The sequence below is a fragment of the Capricornis sumatraensis genome, chromosome 17, assembly GCF_032405125.1.
Source record: "Capricornis sumatraensis isolate serow.1 chromosome 17, serow.2, whole genome shotgun sequence".
Lineage (NCBI taxonomy): Eukaryota > Metazoa > Chordata > Mammalia > Artiodactyla > Bovidae > Capricornis > Capricornis sumatraensis.
The window spans coordinates 72,799,160-72,820,340 of NC_091085.1; the positions used below are offsets into that span (position 1 = coordinate 72,799,160).

A 21,181-nucleotide genomic window follows, 5' to 3' on the forward strand; every position below is an offset into this window, starting at 1 on the left:
GAAATCTACTGCTGTGCAGATGGGACGTCTGTTGCTCTCCCGCCCCAGCATCCACAGTATCCATAGCCTTCCTGAGCCACCCATCCCCAGCCTGATCTGTGACTTGAAGTCAGGCTGTGGTGGGGCAGGCTTCCGAAGCACCCTTGGAAGGTGGCCTTCCTGGATGCTCTGGAGTAAAAGTCTGATGATGCAGGCAACAGGTCAGGACCAACCCTGGACACAGCTTCAGCACCAACTAGAGAAAGCGAGAAAGCACCTCAGAATCACCTTGGAAGGTGGCATTCTAGAAACCCACTGTGCCTGGATCCATCTGACCCAGATGGTTGAGTTAGACATCAACTGCAAGGATTTCCCTGCTGGTCCAGTGGTTCAGGATTCACCTGCCAATGCAGGGGGACACCGGTTTGATCTCTGGTCTGGGAAGATTCCACATGCCACGGGGCAACTAAGCCTGAGCACCACACCTCCGGATGCCCCCACGGTACAGCTGCTGAAGACCACGTGCCCAGAGCCTGTGCCCCACAACAAGAGAAGCCGCCACAGTGAGGCCCATGCATCGCAACTAGAGTAGCCCCTGTTCACCACAACTAGAGAAAGTCTGTGCAGCAATGAAGACCCGGCACAGCCAACGATAAATAAATATATTTAAATTTTTTTTTAAGTCATTGGAAGTTATGCATAGACAGAGCCTGGTGGGCAGTAGCAATCTTGTGTAGAGTTGGCGGCAGGGTGAACAAACAGGCTCATGTCTTTTTGGAAGGTGCCTTTTCAGTGTCAACATTTTACATATGCAAATCTTTTGGCCGAGCAGTGCAACTTCAGGGACACGCTCCTGAAGAATTACCTGGCCATGTTCACCAAAGATACATCTCTACTGCAGGGTTATTTGGGATGACAGGGGAGAGAATGGTAACAACCTGAATGTTAATCAAGGGCCTGGTTCAACCATGTGTGTGTTTATAGCACCGGGGAAGCCCACATTTTAATGTAGCCATTAAAAAAGAATGAAGTGGCTGCATAAGTGCTGACAAAAAGATAGCCATGATGGGCTTTAAGTGAAAAAAATGCCGGTGGAACACTAGCGTAATGGAGAATGCAGCAGTGAAAATGAATCAGTCCCAACCACACTCATCAACGTAGATGAATTGCAAAGTGTTGAATAAGAGAAAGGGCAAGGAAAGAAAAGAGAAAGGAGCAAGCTTCAGGAAGGTTCACGCAGAAAGTCTGCACAGTGCCATATAGTGCTCAGAGGTATTGACATGGATAATAAATACACACGATAACTACTAATATTAAATACAGGTAATGCACATAATAAATGAGAATGCAGAAGGCCAGCTTCAGGACAGTAGTTACTCCCAGGAGGTGGAGAAGGAGGAGAGGCTGGTAGGGAGGAACAAACAGAGGCTTTGACTGTACTGGTGCGCTTCTGTTTCTTAAGCTAAAGGTATACACACACGGGTATTTGCTGGCTTAGTCTTGAACTCTTTCTGAATGACTGAAATATTTCAAAATGCATTTCTTAGTGACAGGGCAGTATACACAGTGTCATAATCCGGTGAATATTCAGACCAATAGAAAGCTGCAAAGGAGCTCATGAGAGTTGATGGCTGCTGTGTGAGCTGTTCTGTACACTCGTGGTTTCATCGTACTTTCTCATGACCCTAGGAGATAAGGGTGTGTGATCCCATCCTACAGATGAGAAAGAGGAGGCCCAGAGAAGGGAGGGGCTGTCCAGGGTCTCGTGGGCAGTTAGCCGCAGGCTAAGTCTGGAACCCCAGTGATTCTGACTCCAAGCCCACACTCCTGTGCGCCGCCCCACATTTTAAGGTAACATACTTTATTATTTTTACATCAATAAATTTTATTTGGAGGTTAAACAGATCCCATTAACAGGGGTTCCCTCTGGAAGGCAGGACTAGTGGACGAGTCAGGGTGGTACAAGGCTGACACTTCTGACTTCATGCCTTTCAAGTATTCCTGTATTTTGCAAATAAACTATTTTATAGGGGGAAAAAATATCTGCAGATGTGGGAAAGAGGAAAGGACACTGGAAACAAGGTCAGAAAGTATCTAATCCTAGCCTCAATTTGCTTTAATCATCTTGGACAGGTCACTTCCTCTTTCTGAGCCTTGACTTTTTTTTTTCATCTATAAAATGGAAAGAAACAAAACACCAAACTCACAGAGTTGTTTGGAGGCTGGAATGAGATCACAGCTGGGAAGGCACTTTGCAGGGTGTTAATCACAGTCTGAACCTCAGTACTGTTGGCCCGGGTGTAGGCAGAAGGCGGCCAGTGAAGCCCGAGATGAAACCCCAAGCCCACCCCCTCTATCTGTCTCTGCCCCTTCTGTCCCGGAAACTCCTCTCCAAGTCCTGGTGTGATCAGAACTTGAAGCCACCGCAGCGGCCTCGTTCCCGCAGGCCTGAGTGGGCTGGGTGAGCCGGGTCCTCTCCGGATGAAGGGAAGGGTTGTACCCATCCGCTCTGGCTCTTTGCTCTCCGGGGTGGACCTCTGCCTGCCAGCCCCTTGTTGCCTGCATCTGGACCACAGCAGGTGCTCAATGAATGAATGACCAAATGTGAGTGAGAGGAAGAAACACTGCCCTCACTCATGTCAGTGTCCTAATCTGTAAAGTAGGGATAAGCCGAAGACCTTCTCTGCCCTAAAAGTCAACAATGTAAGTGAGACAAAGCACATCAGCTCCAGGAACGAAGCGGGAAGGTCTGTTCACTTCTGGGGACAATACCAGTGGCCGCCAACTAGAGGGTCTTTGGCTACCCCCACCCCACCCACCCACCCAGGGGACATTTGGCAATGTCTGGGGTCATTTTTGATTGTCCCCAGGGGGTGGGAGAAGGGTGCTACTGTCCTGCAGCGAGTGGGGGCCAGGGATAATGCTCAACATCCTGCAACGCATGGGATGGCCCCTTGCGGCCCCCCAGATGTAGGAAGCATGGAATCAACCGACATACTTCAGGGCAGTCAGATGTTCCTGGGCTTGTTTCTGGTTTTGCCTGATGTGCTGGGGTGTGGTTTTTTCCAAGCCTCTAAGAGTCTTTCTTTTTGGCCGCGCTGGGTCTTTGTTGCCATGCCCGTGCTTTCTCTAGCTGTGGCGAGCAGGGGCTACTCTCTAGCTGCGGGGTGCGTGCTCCTCATTGTTTTGTTACGAATACAAACAGGCGGTGTGACCCTGGGGAGTCCGTTTTCCCTCTCTAGACCTCCAACCCTTCCTCTGGATACCCTGCGATCAGAAACTCTGGGAAACGTTCCATCTGCAGGAGGTGACATTTAGTTTGGGTTTTTGTCCCTTGATGAGGCCAGGCAAACCCACCAGCGTGAGCTAAGCAAGTCCTCATTGCGGAGAGTGAAGGTACGAGAACGCACCACTGAATCAGATATGAGTAATGTCGAAGAGAAGAGTGACCAGAATTTTTGTACTGCCGTTTAGCAAACAGATACCCATCGATCCACCTGCCATCCCCTCCTCCTAAAAGCACCCACTGTGAACAGTCCAATGACATCCCCACCAGGAGACCGCATCCCAGGGGTTCAATGACTCAGGGAGCAAAGCACATCCCTGATCACAAACGTGTGTCTGCTCTCCCGCCTCACAAGGAGCTAAACGCAGCATTTAACCCTCCTCTCATAATTCTTTTTCTCTTAAGAAGTTTTGAATACTTCTTACACACATTTTGGAAAATGCCCACAAGTAGAAGGAAGCAAACATCTCCAGAAGTCCCACCACCCAGAGGCAGCCAGGACCATGCTTGGGGGCCATTCTTCCAAGTCGAAAAAAGACTCTCTGCATTGCCATTTGCTTGAGTTGTTTGCGTCAAGTTGTTTGCATCCACACCGTAGAACTTTCCATCTTGCTGTTTTCACAGAACATTATAGCAGAAGCATCGTCCAGCTTCTATTTCCTCCACTTCTCGGTCTGTCCTTCCGTGCCTGCGTGATGATCCGCTGTTGCTCGGATTCCAGGCCGTTCTTGGCCATTCCACGGCTGCTGGGCGTTTGAAACAAAAAATCGTCAGCTTCATGGCTTCCGAACATGTGCTTTTTAACACGTGCTTTTTCGACTTTAATGGCATGCTTCCAAGTCTAATCTTCCATCTCCCCATCAACGTTAGTAAAGAGAGAGAGAGAGAGAGGTGTTTCTCCCAACTTGGAAGGCAGAACAAACGCTCAGTTGCCTGCGATGTTGCTCCATGCTGTCTCAAGAGAGGAAAACAGCATAAGGATGTAATTAAAACTCCGTCTCTTCTGTTTGGTACCCATGTTGAGTTTTTGTTGTTTGTCTGCCTTCCTTTTTTTTTTTTTCAAATCGAAGTAGAGTTGATTCACAACACTGTATTCATTTCTGCTGCACGGCAAAGCAATTCAGTTATCCATATGCTTTCTCATATTCTTTTCCATTATGGTTTATCCCAGGTTATTGAATATAGTTCCCTGTGCAATGCAGTAGGACCTGTTGCTACACCTTCCTAAGTTCTTGAATGCAGGGACCATGTCCTAGAGTGCTGACTCTCTCGTGCTGACGTCAACCAGCAGGGAGAGTCAGCACCCAGCACCTTCACTCAGTAGTTGATTGACAGCATCCCAGTGGGGCGCTGAGTGCCCACATTAAAGGGAGAACCAGCCAAATGTGCTTACGGTGATTGAAGAAGTTAAATGTTTTGGGGAAGAGGAGTTAATGTAACTCGGCTGTCACTGGAGCCCCGGGAAAAGCCAGCCTATTTGAGCAAGTGAAGCCTCTGCATCTGTGAGGCCGTGGAATCGAATCTGACTAATTCCCGCTGGGACATGTTTTCACGTGGCACTCATTTGGCCTGTGTCCCAGTCGAGAACAAATGCTGCGTCTCCAGGCTGCGTACACTCAGGTCACAGATACGTACTCATCTCTCTTGAACATGGCCTTCAGCTTGGAGCCAGCTGGCCAGCCAAACCACAGCGTGTGTGAGCTCGGAGGGGTAAGGGGCACTGGGGGCAGGGAGGTGAATTGACACGGCAAATATACAACTCTTCCCGGGAGTCAGGTGTTCAGTGGGGAAAAGACTGACTCATTCCCATGGATTTGCTTCCTAAGATGCTTTATCGCTGCTGAGATTGGCACCAGTTTTTTCCTGGGGCTCTCAGAGGTGGGAGCAGTGATTGGGAGGCAGGAATTGATTATAGGATCATTTCTCTCTTGTTTCCTTCCTCTTTCCCCAGCTCTGCTGGGTCTCACTGGGCTCAGAGAAGATCCAGATGTGATGGGTCTGGCAGGGGAGACCAGCAATTTGTATTTTAACATGGAATGCACTGAGGGATGGCGGTATCATCTATGGGGTGTTGGAATACGCTGTAGCCCACTTAGCAGAAACACAACACAAGGGTTTGGAGAGAAGGGTGTTGCAGTGGGGAGAGGCCGATTCAAGCAGACAAGCAGGGCGCAGGTGACAGTACTGCGTTTTCTTAAAATATATATGCCCCATATTTCTTAAAAGGCAGCAGCATGGTCTGTGCCATCAGGAAAACCAAGGCAGGAAACCCAGCTTTGTTTCCTATGATCTTGGAAAGTTATTTAATATCCCAAACCTCCATCTGCCCATCCGTAAAATAAGAATACTGATTTCTAATCAATAAGGTCGAGAAAGACTTAAATGAAGTAATGGATACAAAGCGTTTAACAAATATTCAGCTAAATATTGGCACATATTCAGCACTCAATAAAGCAATCAGGAGGTAATGTTATAAATATCACTGTTGTTATGACCAAGGCACAGTAACGTGCTTTATGTCATCTGTAATCTTTTATCACCTTTGACACAGCTTGTTTTCCTAACATCTCTGTCTCCCACTCCCTCTTCCTGTCTCTCCTCCAGTCCCTTGTGATCAAGGGGACATTTTTGTGGAAAGACTGCCTGAAACTAATGTAGCCACAGGGCCCCACAAAACTCACAAGCCCGAGTCAGGACTGAGGTTGTCACTGTGCCCTTTTTAGCAAGATTACCAACAGGCCCTAAGCATACTTATCAGTCACCTGATTGTTTGAAAAATCAATGATGTCAGAGCTGGATGGACCCTTAGACTTCATCCAGTCTAGCTGTCTGTTTGACACACCGAGAGAAGACGAAACCTAGCTATCATAACATACCCAGTTCTGATGGGGAGTGGTAGCCAGGAGAGGACCACCATGCAGGTCCCCCAAGCCCTTGGCTGCATCCAAGCTCTGTGCACCGAACCACAGCTGGGTCTTGGGAGCCAGGTGTATTGAACTCTCATCCTCTCTTCTTTCTGCCCCATAGCCTTCTCACTCAACAGTCTACAAAGATGGTCAGTACCAATCATCTGATAAAAGCGACTGTGAGCGTAAAAGCTACAGCTTTCCAGCAGCTCCATGTCTGATCTGATCCCATGATCTGTTACATAAAAGAGGTTTAATGGACTTTCCCAGGTCCATGCAGCTAGCAACTGTCAAAGGCGGGATCTGAACCCGGGTCTAACCCCAAAGCCTCAATCCATCCCACCTTGGACCAAGACAACCTGCTTGGCTTAAGTGACCTGGATCTGTGTTCAGGTCCTCTGCACACCGTCTCCTCCCTGATGTCTGTTTCCGCCCCAGTGTTCCCATCAGCCTGGAATGCCCACCGGCTGGTAATCAGTGTTATACCACAGGAATATTTGTTGATGTCAGTTGCACACTGTTGCAGTCTAGACAGATTGAGCCTCTGCCACTGCTGACTCCATGAAAGCAAATGAACCTTTCTGAGGGAGATCAGTTTGAATAACAGTGCTAAAGGGCCCAAGACTGTGTGGCTGAGCGAGTGTCTTTCTGCAGGGAAACTGACAAGGACAGCGATCAGTCCTTTGTCCCCCAGGACGTAATTCCTCTCTATCCCGAGATCCTTATCTGGAATGTTCTGAATGCTCAGGTCCCCTGCTGAGGGGTGATTACAATGACAGCAGCCGACGCCAGGCACTCTCTGTGGGTGAGGGACCCACTTGTGCATATGTGTGTGTTTGCTTTCCCTACATCACCCTCTTGAACGATGACCACCCTAGGAGACAGGGGATAACAGACCCATTTTACAGCTCAGGAAACTGAGGCTCAGAGAGGTAAAGCCATTTGCCAGCTTCCATTTGGCAGAACTGAGTGTCAAAGAAGAGGATGATGAGGCTACTTTCAGACATGATTCTGCCAAACAGTGGCCTGGGCCAGCCCTTATTTAAAATTATAGGCGATTTTACTTTCAAAGGGCTTCCCTGGTGGTTCAGAGGTTAAAGTGTCTGCCTCCAATGCAGGAGACCTGGGTTCAATCCCTGGCTCGGGAAGCTCCCCTGGAGAAGGAAATGGCAACCCACTCCAATATTCTTGCCTGGAGAATCCCATGGACGGAGGAGCCTAGTAGGCTACAGTACATGAGGTCGCAAAGAGTCGGACACGACTGAGCGACTTCACCACCTACACACCTTACTTTCAAGATAGAAATAAATCTCAAGGAACCAGCAGGATGTACAAGGCCCACCAAAGCCTGACCCTGACCTCCTTGCTCCCCAGCCTTCTCTCTAATCACCCCCCCTCACCTCTGTCCCCTGTTCTCCTTCGTTCCTCTTTTCCATCCACCTCAGCCAGGCCTCCAGGGTCTTCCCACACCCCTCTGTTCTGCCTCATAACTCTGGATCCTCAAATCTTCCTGCGTCTCCTACAAGGTCACTTGTACAGTTTTTAGTTAAAAATAAGCAAAACACAAAAAACATCCAAACTTCCCCAGTCCCGGGACAATACAGCCCTGAGTCAGGGCACACAGCTTTCAGAAGAGACTGTGGCTTGGTTACAGCCCCTTTCATCCTCTTACCAGGATGACCTTGTGCAGTGAGCAACCTGCCCAATTGTACATGGTGGTCCTGCCCAGAGACTGGGTTAGAGGCCTGTCCTCTCTGTCCTCTTGGCACACAGAGCTACTCTCTTCCTAAGCATTCATCACATTTAATATGATTGTTTCTACTTTCTTATTAGGACCATGAGATTCTGTGTCCTCGATTTCTGTAGCTCTAATGCTTAACTGGGGCTGGCCTGGATCACTCCAAGTCTCCATAGTCAGCAAAAGGAAGGAAAGAAAGGTGGCAGCCCCACATCTACGGATCAAAATGTGCCAGCATCCTGGCAAGCCTTGGGTCCCACCTTAAAGGGGCCACCCTCAGCGTGGGCCAGGTAGAGGACTCAAAGTCCCCGGCCCCAAGCTAACTGGCCTCTGTTCTCTTTCTAAGATGAGCCCCCAGAGGGAGATGCCGGCCAATCAGATACTTACCTTCTGCCCTCCGAAATCCTGGGGAGCAGCAGTCTGAGCAAGGAGAACCCCGAAGAGAGCGTGACCACGGCCCCTCTGAATCCAGTGCAGTCTGGGGATGAGCTTCGCGAGCCGGAGTTGGAAGGAACCGTCCCCTTCGCGCCTCAAGACCCGGCGGCTGTGTCTACGTTGCTTCCGCTTCCGGAGGAGCCGGGCACCAGGCACGCCTTCCCCGCCAGGAAGAAGCCGCCTTCGCTCAAGCAGGTGAACCTGGCCAGGAAGCAGCTGAGGCCGAAGGCCACCCCCGCAGCGGCCACGCAGAGGACCGCGTCCCAGCCCGCATCCCCGGGCCCGGGTCTCCTGGCCTCCGCCCCGGGGAAGCCCCGCCCACCCGGTGACCAGGACCCCGTGGCCTCCGCAGGGGAGGAGACCCGCCCGCTCTCTCTGTCCTCCGAGGAGCCCCTCTGGCTGGAGCGGAAGGAAGGCGCGGTCCCCACGACCCCCGCGCCCCTGCAGATTGCCCCCTTCACCTCGCAGCCGCTGGTGGCCCACACGCTCCCCCAGAGCCCCGACCCCGGGGCGCCCGCCGTGCCCGAGGAGGCCCCAGAGGCTCCCCTCGAGGATGCAAGCCCCGGGACGCTGATGGACAAAGGGGAGACCGAGCTGACCGGGTCAGCCTCAGAGGAGAGCCAGGAGACCACCACGTCCACCATCATCACCACCACGGTCATCACCACCGAGCAGGCCCCAGGTAGGCAGCCCCCAGCCCCTCCGGCCCGGCAGCAACTGTGAGGTGGCAGCTTCTGCGATGGGGGGAGGGGGCCCCATTCCACCACCCCCCCCTCCCCGGGAAGGTTCATGCCCTGCCACTGGTTACCACCTATGCAGCCCTAGCTATGAACTTGACCCTGGGGTTAAAAACTAGCATCCCCATTTTCAGAGATGAGACCCCTGAGACCCTAAGACATCAGACAACCTGCCCAAGGTCTCACAGCTGAAGAGCAGGATTCAAAACCGCTCCTCCTGGGACAGAGTCCTTTCACCTGTCGAGAAGGCCCTAGCCTTCCAAGGTGCTTTTGCTCTCGTCCCTGCGTGAACTTGATAGAATGCACTTCTGTGTTCCAGTCTTTTCTTCCGTCTTCTATCCCATCTTCAAGCGCATCACAGGGGCATCGGCTGTCAATTACACGTCGATCTGGGACAGATGCCGTGTGGCTGCTCAGGAAAGACTGGGAGCTCTGGGCTTCTGACCCCTGCTCATTGTGTGACCTTGGCCCAAATGTGCTCCCTCTCTGAGCTTTGCTTTGCTTGTCTCTAAGATAAGAGTGAAACATCAGTCCCATGTCAGCTCTTGCTATTTGATTATTATGTTGAGTGTGGAGCTGAAGGAGGAGGAACAGCAGGGGCAGCAGTGGGGATGGGAACACCAGTGTTCAGAGGCGCTGTTCCAGCCAGCAGCCCACCTGAGAGATGACATCTCAGCTCTTTGTGTCCTGATGCCAGTGCCTCTCCTCCAGCTGTCTGCAGTGTGAGCTTCTCTGATCCTGAAGGGTACATCGACTCCAGTGATTACCCGCCGCTGCCCCTCCACAACTTCCTGGAGTGCACGTACAACGCGACAGTCTACACTGGCTATGGGGTGGAGCTCCAGGTAACCCACGAAGTTGCCCTGCCTTGGCTGCCTCTTCCCGCAGAAGATCTCCTCTGAAGGGTCATCTGAGTCAGGCTTATTTTCATCATAACCGGTTTGGTTCTCTCTTTGCCCTAACTGGGGGGAATTGAGCTGGACTTTGGCGATTGAATAGGAGTTCCCAACTCAGAAGAACTACCTTGGCACACGTGGAGGGAAGGGGATGTATAGATAAATTGTAAGCCGTTATACCCGGAAGGAAAGTCCTGTGAGATCCTGCTTGTTGAACACACACATACTCATGGAAGCCCCACATGGTTCATTTGATTCATAAACTTTTGGCTGCAAACTAAGACGGGAAAAGCAGGGTAGCATCATCCTCAAACGCCGGGTTTTAAGTCCCAGCTCTACCAGTTAATGCTGCATGACTCTGGGCAAGGGACTCCACCTCTCTGAGTTTGTTTCCCCATTAGTGAAACAGAGATAAAAATGTTGCTACTTTATGGAGTTTCAGGGAGGAATATATATAATAGTACACAAAGAGTATTCAGCCAGAGTCTAGAGGGGAGAGAGAGGGCGCTCAATGCCTGTCACCCATTATCCCCACCCTCGTTCTGGGCCATTGCCGACCCACCGCCCCATCTTTAGAAGCGCTTTTTTATATGCACTGAGGCAACATGCCAACAAGTGGTGACCTGTCCGGTTCACTGTCCGAGAGAGGAAAGGACTGCCCTGAAGCCAGAAATGGAGGCCAGTACCATGTGGTGGCAGACCCCTCCAGGCCAAGGGCAGAAGGCTGGGCATGTGCTTTGTTCTCATGGGCAAGAAAGTGCCCCCAAGATTTTAAGCAGAGTCAGCTGCATGACCTAAGCAGAACTCTACCCTAGGAAGGTTTTCTGGTTTATAGAGAGAATAAAAGATAAGCCTCTCAGCAGAACGTGTGCCCAGAGCTTGGCACAGCACGTGGCATGTGGTCAGTACTTTATAAACGTTCCCAGAATTAAACTGGAGAAAAGTTGCAGTTCATCTGATGCTGACACTTAAGGAACACTTCCCTCCACTTGAACAGATCCACTCTGTCTAATACTGTGTGGCGCTTTTTGTCAGGGACAGCAGAATTCCTTCAGTGAGCGTCTATAATGTACCAGTCGTAACAATGAGGGGCATGGTGGTGTGCAAAACTGGTGCAGGGGTTGCCCTAAGGGAGGTCACTGTTTTATGGTTGAGATAGACGCACATGAAGACATTGGGCTGCCGTTTGAAATGACCTCTAACAGACGTTCACAGTGGATGTAGAATCACAGTGGAGGGACAGGCAACCTCCCTGGCAGTCAGGGAAGGTTTCACAGAGGAGGGCAATTTTAGTGGGGCTTTGGCAGATGAGTAGGAGTTCATCAAAGAGCAGAAAAGAGTAAGGTGTGTATATATATATATATATATGGGCTGAAAGGGGAAGGGCTCGTGGGTAATTCTTGCCTTGTTTGCACAAGAGGCAGAGGATCTGGAGTCCCTGGCCCCGCTACGGCAGGTGGAAATATTCAAACTGGGGACTGGGGACTGACTAAAGTCCCCACCCCACCCCCTCCTCCGATTGTTCACCATCCTTGTAAGTAAAGTATCTCCCTTCTCCCCCCCCCAAGCCTGGAAAGCAGACTCGGCAAACCAAGTACACAGTCCTTTGAGGAGGTTTTGCCAGTGAAGCCAGCATTGGGGAGGATAAGAACATGGACCTGAAAAAGCCCTAGAGATGGCCGCCCCCTCCCCCGACCCCGCACTCCCTCCCCAGTTTGTGCAGAAGGGCAAGAATGTCTTCAGTCAGTCTGCAAAGCCGAGCACATAGTCAAGCACCTACTATGTGCCAGGCACTCTTTTAGGCCCTGGGGACCCTGAGCAGCACAAAAATTTTCCCTCCTCCCTGGAGCTGACCTTTGATGAAATGCCTTCTTCCGTCTCCCTGGAGACGGGACCTCAGGCCCAATCTGATCAAAGCCCTACCCCCACCTGCCAGCTCCAGAAAAATCTGTCTCAGCTGCCAGCCTCCAGAAAGCCTCTCCTGCAGGACCCAGCAAAGGGGGCTGAAGATCCTTGCGGCACCTCCCCTGCAGCTTCAGGAGCTGTCAGGGGGCCCAGAGGTTCCCAGGGCTCCGAGTGTTTCCGGGGCTGGGGCGCAGCCCCCCATCCATCCCATGCACTAGGGGCTCCTTGAGGGGGTGCTGCCTGGGGACCCTCAGAGCCTGGGAGGACCCCTGTCTCAAACACGACTCAGATCCTGTCTGCCCCTGCCCGTACCCAGGTGAAGAGCGTGAATCTGTCCGAGGGTGAGCTGCTCTCCATCCGAGCGGTAGACGGCCCCTCCCTGACCGTCCTGGCCAACCACACGCTCCTGGTCGAGGGCCAGGTGATCCGCAGCCCCACCAACACCATCTCCGTGTACTTCCGCACCTTCCAGGACGACGGCCTCGGGACCTTCCAGCTGCACTACCAGGGTAAGGCCGGGTCGGGGCTGTTGAGATGTACCTTTGGCCTCCGTTCCCCTCCAGCGCCGAGGACTGCCACCCGCTTTGTGCCGGTTTGGTAACACCATGGACCCCTTCTTAGATTCGCGATTCCTTCTGTAACTAATTAATGTGGCTGCATCTCATCTTAGCTGCGGCACACGGGATCTTCATTGCGACGTGCCGGCTCATTCATTGTGGCACATAGACTCTAGTTGCTGCGTGCGGGTTTGGTTGTCCCGAGACATATGGGGTCTTGGTTCCCTGACCAGGGATCAGACCCCGCTTCCCTGCATTGCAGGGTGGACTCTTCACCACTGGACCACCAGGGAAGTCCCTTAGATTCGTGTTTTTAAGAGCATAAAATAAAATGTATACAATTCAAGAGGAAGCCGTTCATACTGAACAGCACTTGTCAAAACATTGCTCTGATCTATGATATCATAATCTATGTGCTTCTTTATTAACACATTAAATCATATTTCCCAGTGGCTCTGATAATTATTGTAATTTCAAAGGAGCATAAGAAATATGTCAAGATATTCATTTTGATGTGAACATATCTGATTCCCTTGGTGACAAAGCCACGGGTGCTGTGACTGTGTAACAGTTTGTCGTCTACCTTTGCGGTTAACCTTGAACCTGTTCAGTGAAGAATAAGCAAGCCCCCTTTTCCCATTCGAGTTCATGGCCCCTGAATCTGACACCAATCCCATGAAGGCCCACGGGCTTCTGGGAGGGAGCCTCTGCTGCCAGGGTCCCTTGCTTTTTTTTTCCTTCTCCGCTTCTGTATTTGTCTGCTTCTGGTCTCCTTTTGTTTCCTATTTACCGTTTCCCTCTCTTCTCTTCTCTCTTTTCTTTCTTTTCATTTCTTTGGTTGCATTGCAAAGCATATGGGTTCTTAGTTCCCCAAACAGGGCTTGAACCCATGGCCTCCCACATTGGAAGTGCAGAGTCTTAACCGCTGGACTATCCGGGAAGTCCCAGCTTCCTTCATTTCTTTCCTTGCACCTCTCCCTTGCTTCATTCCCACCCCCCCTCTTCTCTCTTCCTTCTCTCTCTCCTTCAATGTCATCCCATTTTCCCCCACCTCCTGGGACGCTTCCTTCCTGGGAGCTCTCCCTGGATATGTGCCAAGTATCTGCCAGGGAGGGGGGCGCCCTTCGCCACACCTCGGGAAATCAACAGCCATCCACGTTTACGTCACATTGACCAAATGTCTGGAAAAATACTTCATGTAAAAATTTCCCCTTGGATGTTTCTGAAACAGATGGATGACTGTATACAGGAGTATCCGTTCCCTCGCACCTTCTCAGTATGCAGACGAGCATCTGTTGTCTTTGTTAATTAAAAAATGGGGGAAAAAATAGCTCATTGAGCCATGAACTTGAATTCAGTCCTCCTCATGAGTACTGGGAATGCAGGAATCCTCAACTGCAGGAGAGATCAGACCACAGTCCAGGGATGGACTCCGCATTCTCTTATCAAAATAAAACTTGAGGAGCTCAACGTGGCCATGGGCACCCTTCTGCCACTCCATCCAGCAAGCTCTGTCCACTGCAGTTGACCTAAAGAGACTCTCCTCTGGCGTTTGCCATTTAATCCTTACCGCCCCCCATGCAATAGGGACAGTCCTAGGGGAGGAGAGTGAGTTCAGGGCACTGTTCACTTCCCACGGTCACCTGGTTTTTATGTGATGGAGTAAGAGAACGTACGTTCACATCAGTCTCTTCCACAGCCCAAGCCCTGACCTCCCGGGACTTAGTTCCAGCTCTCACATCCTTGGCATTTCCTAAAGAACTGGTTCTCCCAACCCTGGCCCAAGAGCCTGCATTTTTAACAAATGAGCCTAAGCTGCTCATGTGGGTGGGACTAACCCACCTGGGTGATCCCGCCCCTCCTGTGCTCAAGGAGAAAGTAGTTCTGTCTCCACAAGGAGAGAGGCTCGGGGGAGGGGTGGGGACACCCCAAACCTGCTGTCTCCGGTTAGGCAGGGTTGGGGGCAGGGTGAGCTTTGAGCCTAGAGAAAAGTGCTCATCTGGCAGTCTCAGCAGCGCGTGATCAAGTCGAGTCACAGAAATACACTCCTTTAGCACTCGGGAGTCCCTGGGGGCCTCATCTTTTCTCCTCAGCACAAACCAGCTCCCGGGATGTGGGTCGCGTTCTCTGTCTCCTGCTCTGAGAAACGACTGTCTGCCCCGGCATCTCTCCCCAGCCTTCATGCTAAGCTGCAGCTTCCCCCGCCGGCCTGACTTCGGGGACGTCACGGTGATGGACCTGCACTCAGGCGGGGAGGCCCACTTCCACTGCCACCTGGGCTACGAGCTCCAGGGCGCCAAGACGCTGACGTGCATCAATGCCTCCAAGCCCCACTGGAGCAGCCGGGAGCCCATCTGTTCAGGTACACGCCAGCCTCCGCCGGACCCGCCATGGGCGGTCTCCCAGGAGAGGAGAGACCAGCCCCCAGGGGGTTAAAGGGAAAGTGTTAGTCGCTCAGTCACGTCCGACTCTCTGTGACCCCACGGGCTGTAGTCTGCCAGGCTTTTCTGTCCGTGGAATTCTCCAGGCAAGCATACTGGAGTGGGTTACCATGCCCTCCTCCAGGGGATCTTCCTGACGCAGGCCTCACGCATTGCAGGCAGATGCTTTACTGTCTGAGCCACAAGGGAAGCCTAAGACTGACCTTAGGAAAGAGACTGCTCCGAAAATGTGGTGGCTGCCGGTTTTGTTACATGATAAAAATACACGTGACATTAAAGTGACCATTAGTGACGTTTAGGACGTTCACAGTACCATGCAGCCATCACCACTTCCTTCATCACCCCCTAAAGGACACTCTGGACCCATTCGCAGTTACTCCCTGTTTCCCCCTGTGTCCAGCCCCTGCTTTCTGTCTCTACAGATTCACCTATTCTGGACACTTCATATGCCTGGGGTCGTACATTATGTGATATTTTGAATCCAGCTTGTTTCACTCAGCATGGAGTTCTCAAGGTTCATCCATATAGTAGCATGTATCAGAAGTTCATTCCTTTTGATGGCTGAATAATATTCCATTATATAGACCACGTTTTATCTGTTCCCTTATTGGGGGACATTCAAGTTGTCTTGGACTTTGGAGGTGTTACGAATAGTGCTGCTATGAACACGTGTGTGAACATTTTGACGTGGACATATGTTGTCATTTCTCTTGGGTATATGCTGCTAAGTCTCTTCAGTCGTGTCCGACTCTGTGCGACCCCATAGATGGCAGCCCACCAGGCTCCCCCGTCCCTGAGATTCTCCAGGCAAGAACACTGGAGTGGGTTGCCATTTCCTTCTCCAATGCATGAAAGTGAAAAGTGAAAGTGAAGTCGCTCAGTTGTGCCCAACCCTCAGCGACCCCATGGCCTGCAGCCTTCCAGGCTCCTCCGTCCATGGGATTTTCCAGGCAAGAGTACTGGAGTGGGGTGCCACTGCCTTCTCTGTCTCTTGGGTATATACCCGTAAGCAGAGTTGCTGGGTCACGTGGTAATTCCACATTTCAGTTTTGAAGGAACAGTCGAAGCATTTTCCACTGGCTGCACCATGTCCTTTCCCTCCAGCCGTGTATGAAAGTACCAGTTTCTCTACATCCTCACCAGCACTTCTTTTCCATGCCTTCTTTTTATTCTGACAGCCATCCTAGTGAGTGTGAAGGTATCCTAGTGTGACTCTGCCTTTTCCCAGTGGCTGATGACATTGATCATCCTTTCATATGTTTGTTGGCCATTTGTGTATCTTCTGGGAGAAAAGTTCTTTCAAGTCCTTTGCCCATTTTTAAAATTTAGTTGTCTTTTTCTTGAGTTGTAAGAATTCTTTATGCTTTCTAATTACTAGAGTCTTATTAGATATGTGATTTGCAAATATTTTCTCCCACTCTGTGGGTTGTCTTTTCGCTTCTCAGTAGCGTGCTTTTTGTTGTTCAGTAGCTAAGTCATGTCCAACTCTTTGTGACCCCACGGACTGCAGTACACCAGACTTCCCTGTCCTTAGCTATCTCCCAGAGTTTGCTCAAACTCTTGTCCTTTGAGTCAGTGATACCATCCAACCATCTCATCCTTTGTCACCCCCTTAGTGTCCTTAATTTTGGCAAAGTCTAATTTATGGGGGATTTTTTTTCTGGTTGCTGTTGCTTGAGCTTTTGATGTGACAGCTGCCATATTATGAGCCCACTCCATAAGCCAGGGCTGAGATGAATCCTCACAGCAGTCCTACATGGCGTGAACCATTATCCCCATTTCACAGATGAGGAAACGGAGGCTCACGGAGGTGAAGTTTCTTCCTCAAAGTCACCAGATAGAAACTGAACTGGATCTAGCGTCCTTCTCTCTTGAGCTGTTTCCGTTACACATTCACTATTTAAAGTGCAGACTGGTGAGGTTATTAGAAATTCATAATCCTGGGCCCCACACAAAACCAAGTGAATCAAAAATCTACGTTTAGCTTGCTCTTTTTGTGGTTCATTGCTGCACATCATAGACTGAGAAGCACACTATGCTGCACTCTCTCTGCACCAGTGGCCGCAACCTTGACCTTCCTCAGTTATCGACAGAGTAGTACCCTGTTAGATTCTCAAAAGTCCTGACCGTGGCCAGGAGAGCACAGGCTGCTCACATTAACTGAGCACCTACTATGGGCCAGGCCATGAGCCATGTATAAACAGGATACTGGGAATAAGAAAAACGTCATTCCTGCCCTCCAGGCATTTGTAGTCACTAGAATTCAAGATGCAAATGAGAGCTGATGGTAAATTCTGAGATTTAATTATTGCAGTATTGTTCTCACAAGGCTGTTCAGAATTGTGTGTGTGTGTGTGTGTGTGTTTAAAAAAAACAAAAGAAAAATCCAAACCATAGGGCAGTTGGTCTCCATGCCTCCCTCGAGTTAATTTTTATCTATGTATGAAATCAGAGAGGAATTAAGCCTCAATTTGTGCTAAGAAAGATGGATGGGGAGCCACGGCTGGCAAATTGAAGCCAAACAGAGTCATCAGTCGGCTTAATAAGGCAAGGAAGGGGAGCAGAGAGGCAGCAAATGCCAGCCGCTCAGAGAGGACAGATGGCTGGAGCCCCCCACCAGGGACAGCTCGTCCATCTCCTTGGCCCCTGAGCTGTAGGGCAATGAGGCTGCCTGCGTCCTGAGCACCTACTCTGTGCCAGGGGTGGCGACAAGCCTTCTCGACACAGTGTTTCACTTCTCATCTCAGTCCATAAGGAGGGAGGAATTATTATCACCGCTTTACTAGAGGTTCGGAGAGCTGCCGTGACTTGTCCTGGATCCACAGCGGGTAAGTGACACCGGGCAGACTTCAACCTCCACTTTGGGACAGGAGGCAGAGTGCAGAGATGGAGGAGCCGGTACTCTGTCCGTGGTCCTGAAAAAAAAAGTGCAAGTCTTCCTAGCAACATCTTTGCTGTAGGTCACAGCAGAGTCCAGAGCAGGCAAGGGAGCTATTGGCCTTTCTCATCTCTGCAATTTTTTATTAGTCATGAAGTCATTCAACAAACATTTAATGAGAGCCAAATATCTTCTAAGAATAAAACTGCCTCCCAACATTTGCAGAACTCTTCTCAGTTCACAAACCATTTTTTCATGTATGTTAGGTTTTTATGATAAAAGTAATATATAACTCTGGTAAAAAAAAATGTATTTCCAAGAAATACAAAAGTGCTGAAGAGTCTGACAAATCACTTTTATACCCCTGATCTCAATTGATCTTTGCATATAGCTCGTTGAAATAGGTATGGCAGACCATTTCTAACTTTTTTTTCCCCCCACTTAAAATATAGAGAGCGTTTTCCTATACTCTGAAGTACTCTTTGATAACAAGGTTTTTAAAAACTGTATGAATGGCATGCATCTCACCAAGCATTTGTAAGTGGACATTCGTGTTATTTCTCAGTGTTTTGCTCTTAGAAGCAATCAAACAGTGAACATCATCATTCATACATTTTTGTGAAACTCTCTAAATCTTTTTTTGACATAAGTCCCCAGAACCTTAATTACCAGGTCAAAGTGTTTAAATACATTTTCCATATTTTTCATCAGATTTCCCTTCTGAAAGGTCATAGCAATTTGCATTCTAACCAGGCCTGAATGGAGAGCAACCATTTCTCATCACTGAAGATGGCGCTCCCCGTTTATTGCTGCTCTTTATCTGGGCCAATTAGGTGGACGGAGATAGAATATAGTTTAGATTTGCATTTCTTTTATTGTTAGGCTGACTTTTTTGAGTGCTTAACTAAGTACTAAAAGCAGACTTCTTCTTTGGAGAACTGCCTGTTTATGTCCTTCTTGATTACCATTTTGTAACTGAGAACCAGGGCACAGCCAGTGCGTTAAGGCACAGTCATTCATTCCCTGCCGTGGACGCATGGGGCAGTGGTTCCAGTCGTGGGACTGGATCTCCTGTCAAACAGAACGAACCTGTCTCCGGAGGAGGGGACTTGCCCATGGTCTTCCTCTTCCTAAGGGGTTGGGGTCAGAGAAGGATAAAACACTCACTTATCCTCCCCTCCACCTCTCTCTCTCTCTCTCCGCGATCCTCTCATTGCCCACCCACCCCTACTGTCTGGCTCCAGCCCCTTGTGGAGGGGCTGTGCACAACGCCACCATCGGCCGCGTCCTGTCCCCAAGTCACTCTGCAAATGCCAGTGGGAGCCAGTTCTGCGTGTGGACGATCGAAGCTCCAGAGGGCCAGAAGCTGCACCTGCACTTTGAGAGGCTGGCACTGCACGAGAAAGACAGGTAAACCCCTGAGGGTCCCCAGCGGCCTCATGCCTTCCCAGACTGTTAGGATGTGGCTTGGGATCTGGAGTCTTGAAATGGCTAAATTGTTGGCTCACGGAGGTCGAGAAAGGAAGAGCTGGGGAGGGAGGTGAGGATATTAGAAACCATCAGTTTTGATCTCCTCCTTTTACACATAAGGAAACCAGGGCATACAGAGGGGAAGAGACTTGCCCCAGTCACACAGCAGGGTACGGGGGAGAGGCAGGAAGGGAGTCCCCCTACCGTTCACTGCCTCGTCCCTTCTCCTGCACATCCCTTTTTGCAGTGGAGCAAGGAGAGAGCGTTTCCTGAGCACCTGCTCTGTGCCCAAATTATGTATTAGCCTCAAAGGAGAATGGGAGAGAAGAACATTGGTTCCTGGTGTGACAGGAAATTGAGATTCAAAAACCAGATGTATGCACATGAAGGAACTTTCGATAACAAGAGAGGATTTAGCTAAGAGCACATCCGTCGATGCTAAGTAATAGGCACAGAAGCCAGAATCGGAAAACTTTGATAAGCTGAGACCTTATTCCAGAATATTCTGAAACATTCTAGAAAATTAGGATCTTGGCTGCTTAGAATTGCTGTGTTGGAATGGGTTCCCTTGGAAACAGGATGACAATGGTGTGAGAGAAAGTGGTTTATTTAGCAGCTGATCCTAGAAAGCACCAGGAAAATGAGCAGAGAAGAAAAGGGAGTAGATACAGTGTGTGTTAATAGTCAGGTGTCTTATCTACAGGGGTCCCCCAGGAAGCTGTATTTAGCATGGCTCAGAGACTTCCTGTCAGAGGGCAAGGGAGCTGGGGTGTTTATCTACCCACTTATCCACTGTGGAGGAGGGGTGCTCCTGGACACACTGACTGCCCAGCATTGCTCTCACTGCTTGAGCTGGCTGAACTGGCTGATTCTCAGAGACTCTGGAAACTGGCCAAAACTGGGTGAGCAAAGAGTGCTGAGGGGTACGGGTAGGGCACCCACAGAATGCCAGCACCTTCAAGTCCTGGAGTCTGTCCGACTTTCAACTTAGAATTATGGTGTCCTGGCTTCTTTGAAGCTTCAGACCTAAACCATTAACCTCTGGGAAAGGATTCTGAGAAAATACCAGACAACTGAATAATTTACCCAACTCTGGAGTCCACTTCCCTCCAAACTGTTCAGCTTTATCCTGAACAACTCTGTATCAATAAATCACTGCCTTAAAGTACAAGGTGTCTAATAGGGGCTTCAGAGCGTGGATTCTCTGTAGCATCAGAATGACCTCAGGAACCTTTAAGAAAAACAGATGCCCAGTCTCTTCCCCCTGGAGACTCATTGAGAAGCAAGACCTGGGAGCCCTCAGTGATGAATGCTTTTTAACATTCAGACCTCTAGTTTGCCTCTTCTGAAGAGTACTGGGAATAAACCAAGTGTACGTTTAGACCAGACAGTGAGAAGCAGAGAGAAAGAAAAATTAACCAAAATGAGTATTTTCTGAAAGTTTATGAAATCCTGATAAATGAGCCGACAGACACCTGGACACTGTAGTTTCACTGGGTGTTTCTGTGGAGCCCTGCAAAGGTTTATGAAAGGGAGGTGTTGACAACCACCAGGAAAAACCAGTGCTCAAGTGTCTCTAGGGAAAGAAGTTTGGGGTCGCTCATTAAGGTCAAAGCACACACACACACACACACACACACAGGAGCGAAGATACTCGCTGTGCTAAGAAGAAAGGGGAGCTTTATCTGTCCGTGGACTTTATTGAGGAAAAACAGCTTAAATACCACAGTTGCAAGAGCTTAGAGCTAGAGAAGGCTCCATGTAAGATATGGGACCTTGATCTAAACCTTAGAGATTCACTCGGGGAACCCAAAATACGGTGAGTGGATGGAGTAGCTCGCCCAAGCAGGGAGAATAGGAGTGGAGATGGACAAAGATGAGGAGGTAAATGTGGGCCATCTTCTGAAGGGCTTTGGCTGCCAGATGCTTCTAGAAGCTGTAGAGAGTCATGGA

At 50.0% G+C, this 21,181-nt stretch overlaps 1 protein-coding gene across 1 annotated transcript in view; it reads left to right on the top strand.

Annotated features, from left to right (window-relative positions):
• The first annotated feature begins 319 nt into the window (after positions 1-319).
• Positions 320-21,181, top strand: part of SEZ6L (seizure related 6 homolog like) — a 73,575-nt gene continuing 52,713 nt past the window's right edge. Inside the window, exons 1-6 of the mRNA XM_068989627.1 lie at positions 320-542; positions 8,256-9,026; positions 9,793-9,926; positions 12,199-12,391; positions 14,616-14,801; positions 19,003-19,168. Coding sequence (XP_068845728.1) covers positions 320-542; positions 8,256-9,026; positions 9,793-9,926; positions 12,199-12,391; positions 14,616-14,801; positions 19,003-19,168 — 1,673 coding nt within the window. The remainder of the gene's footprint in view (positions 543-8,255; positions 9,027-9,792; positions 9,927-12,198; positions 12,392-14,615; positions 14,802-19,002; positions 19,169-21,181) is intronic.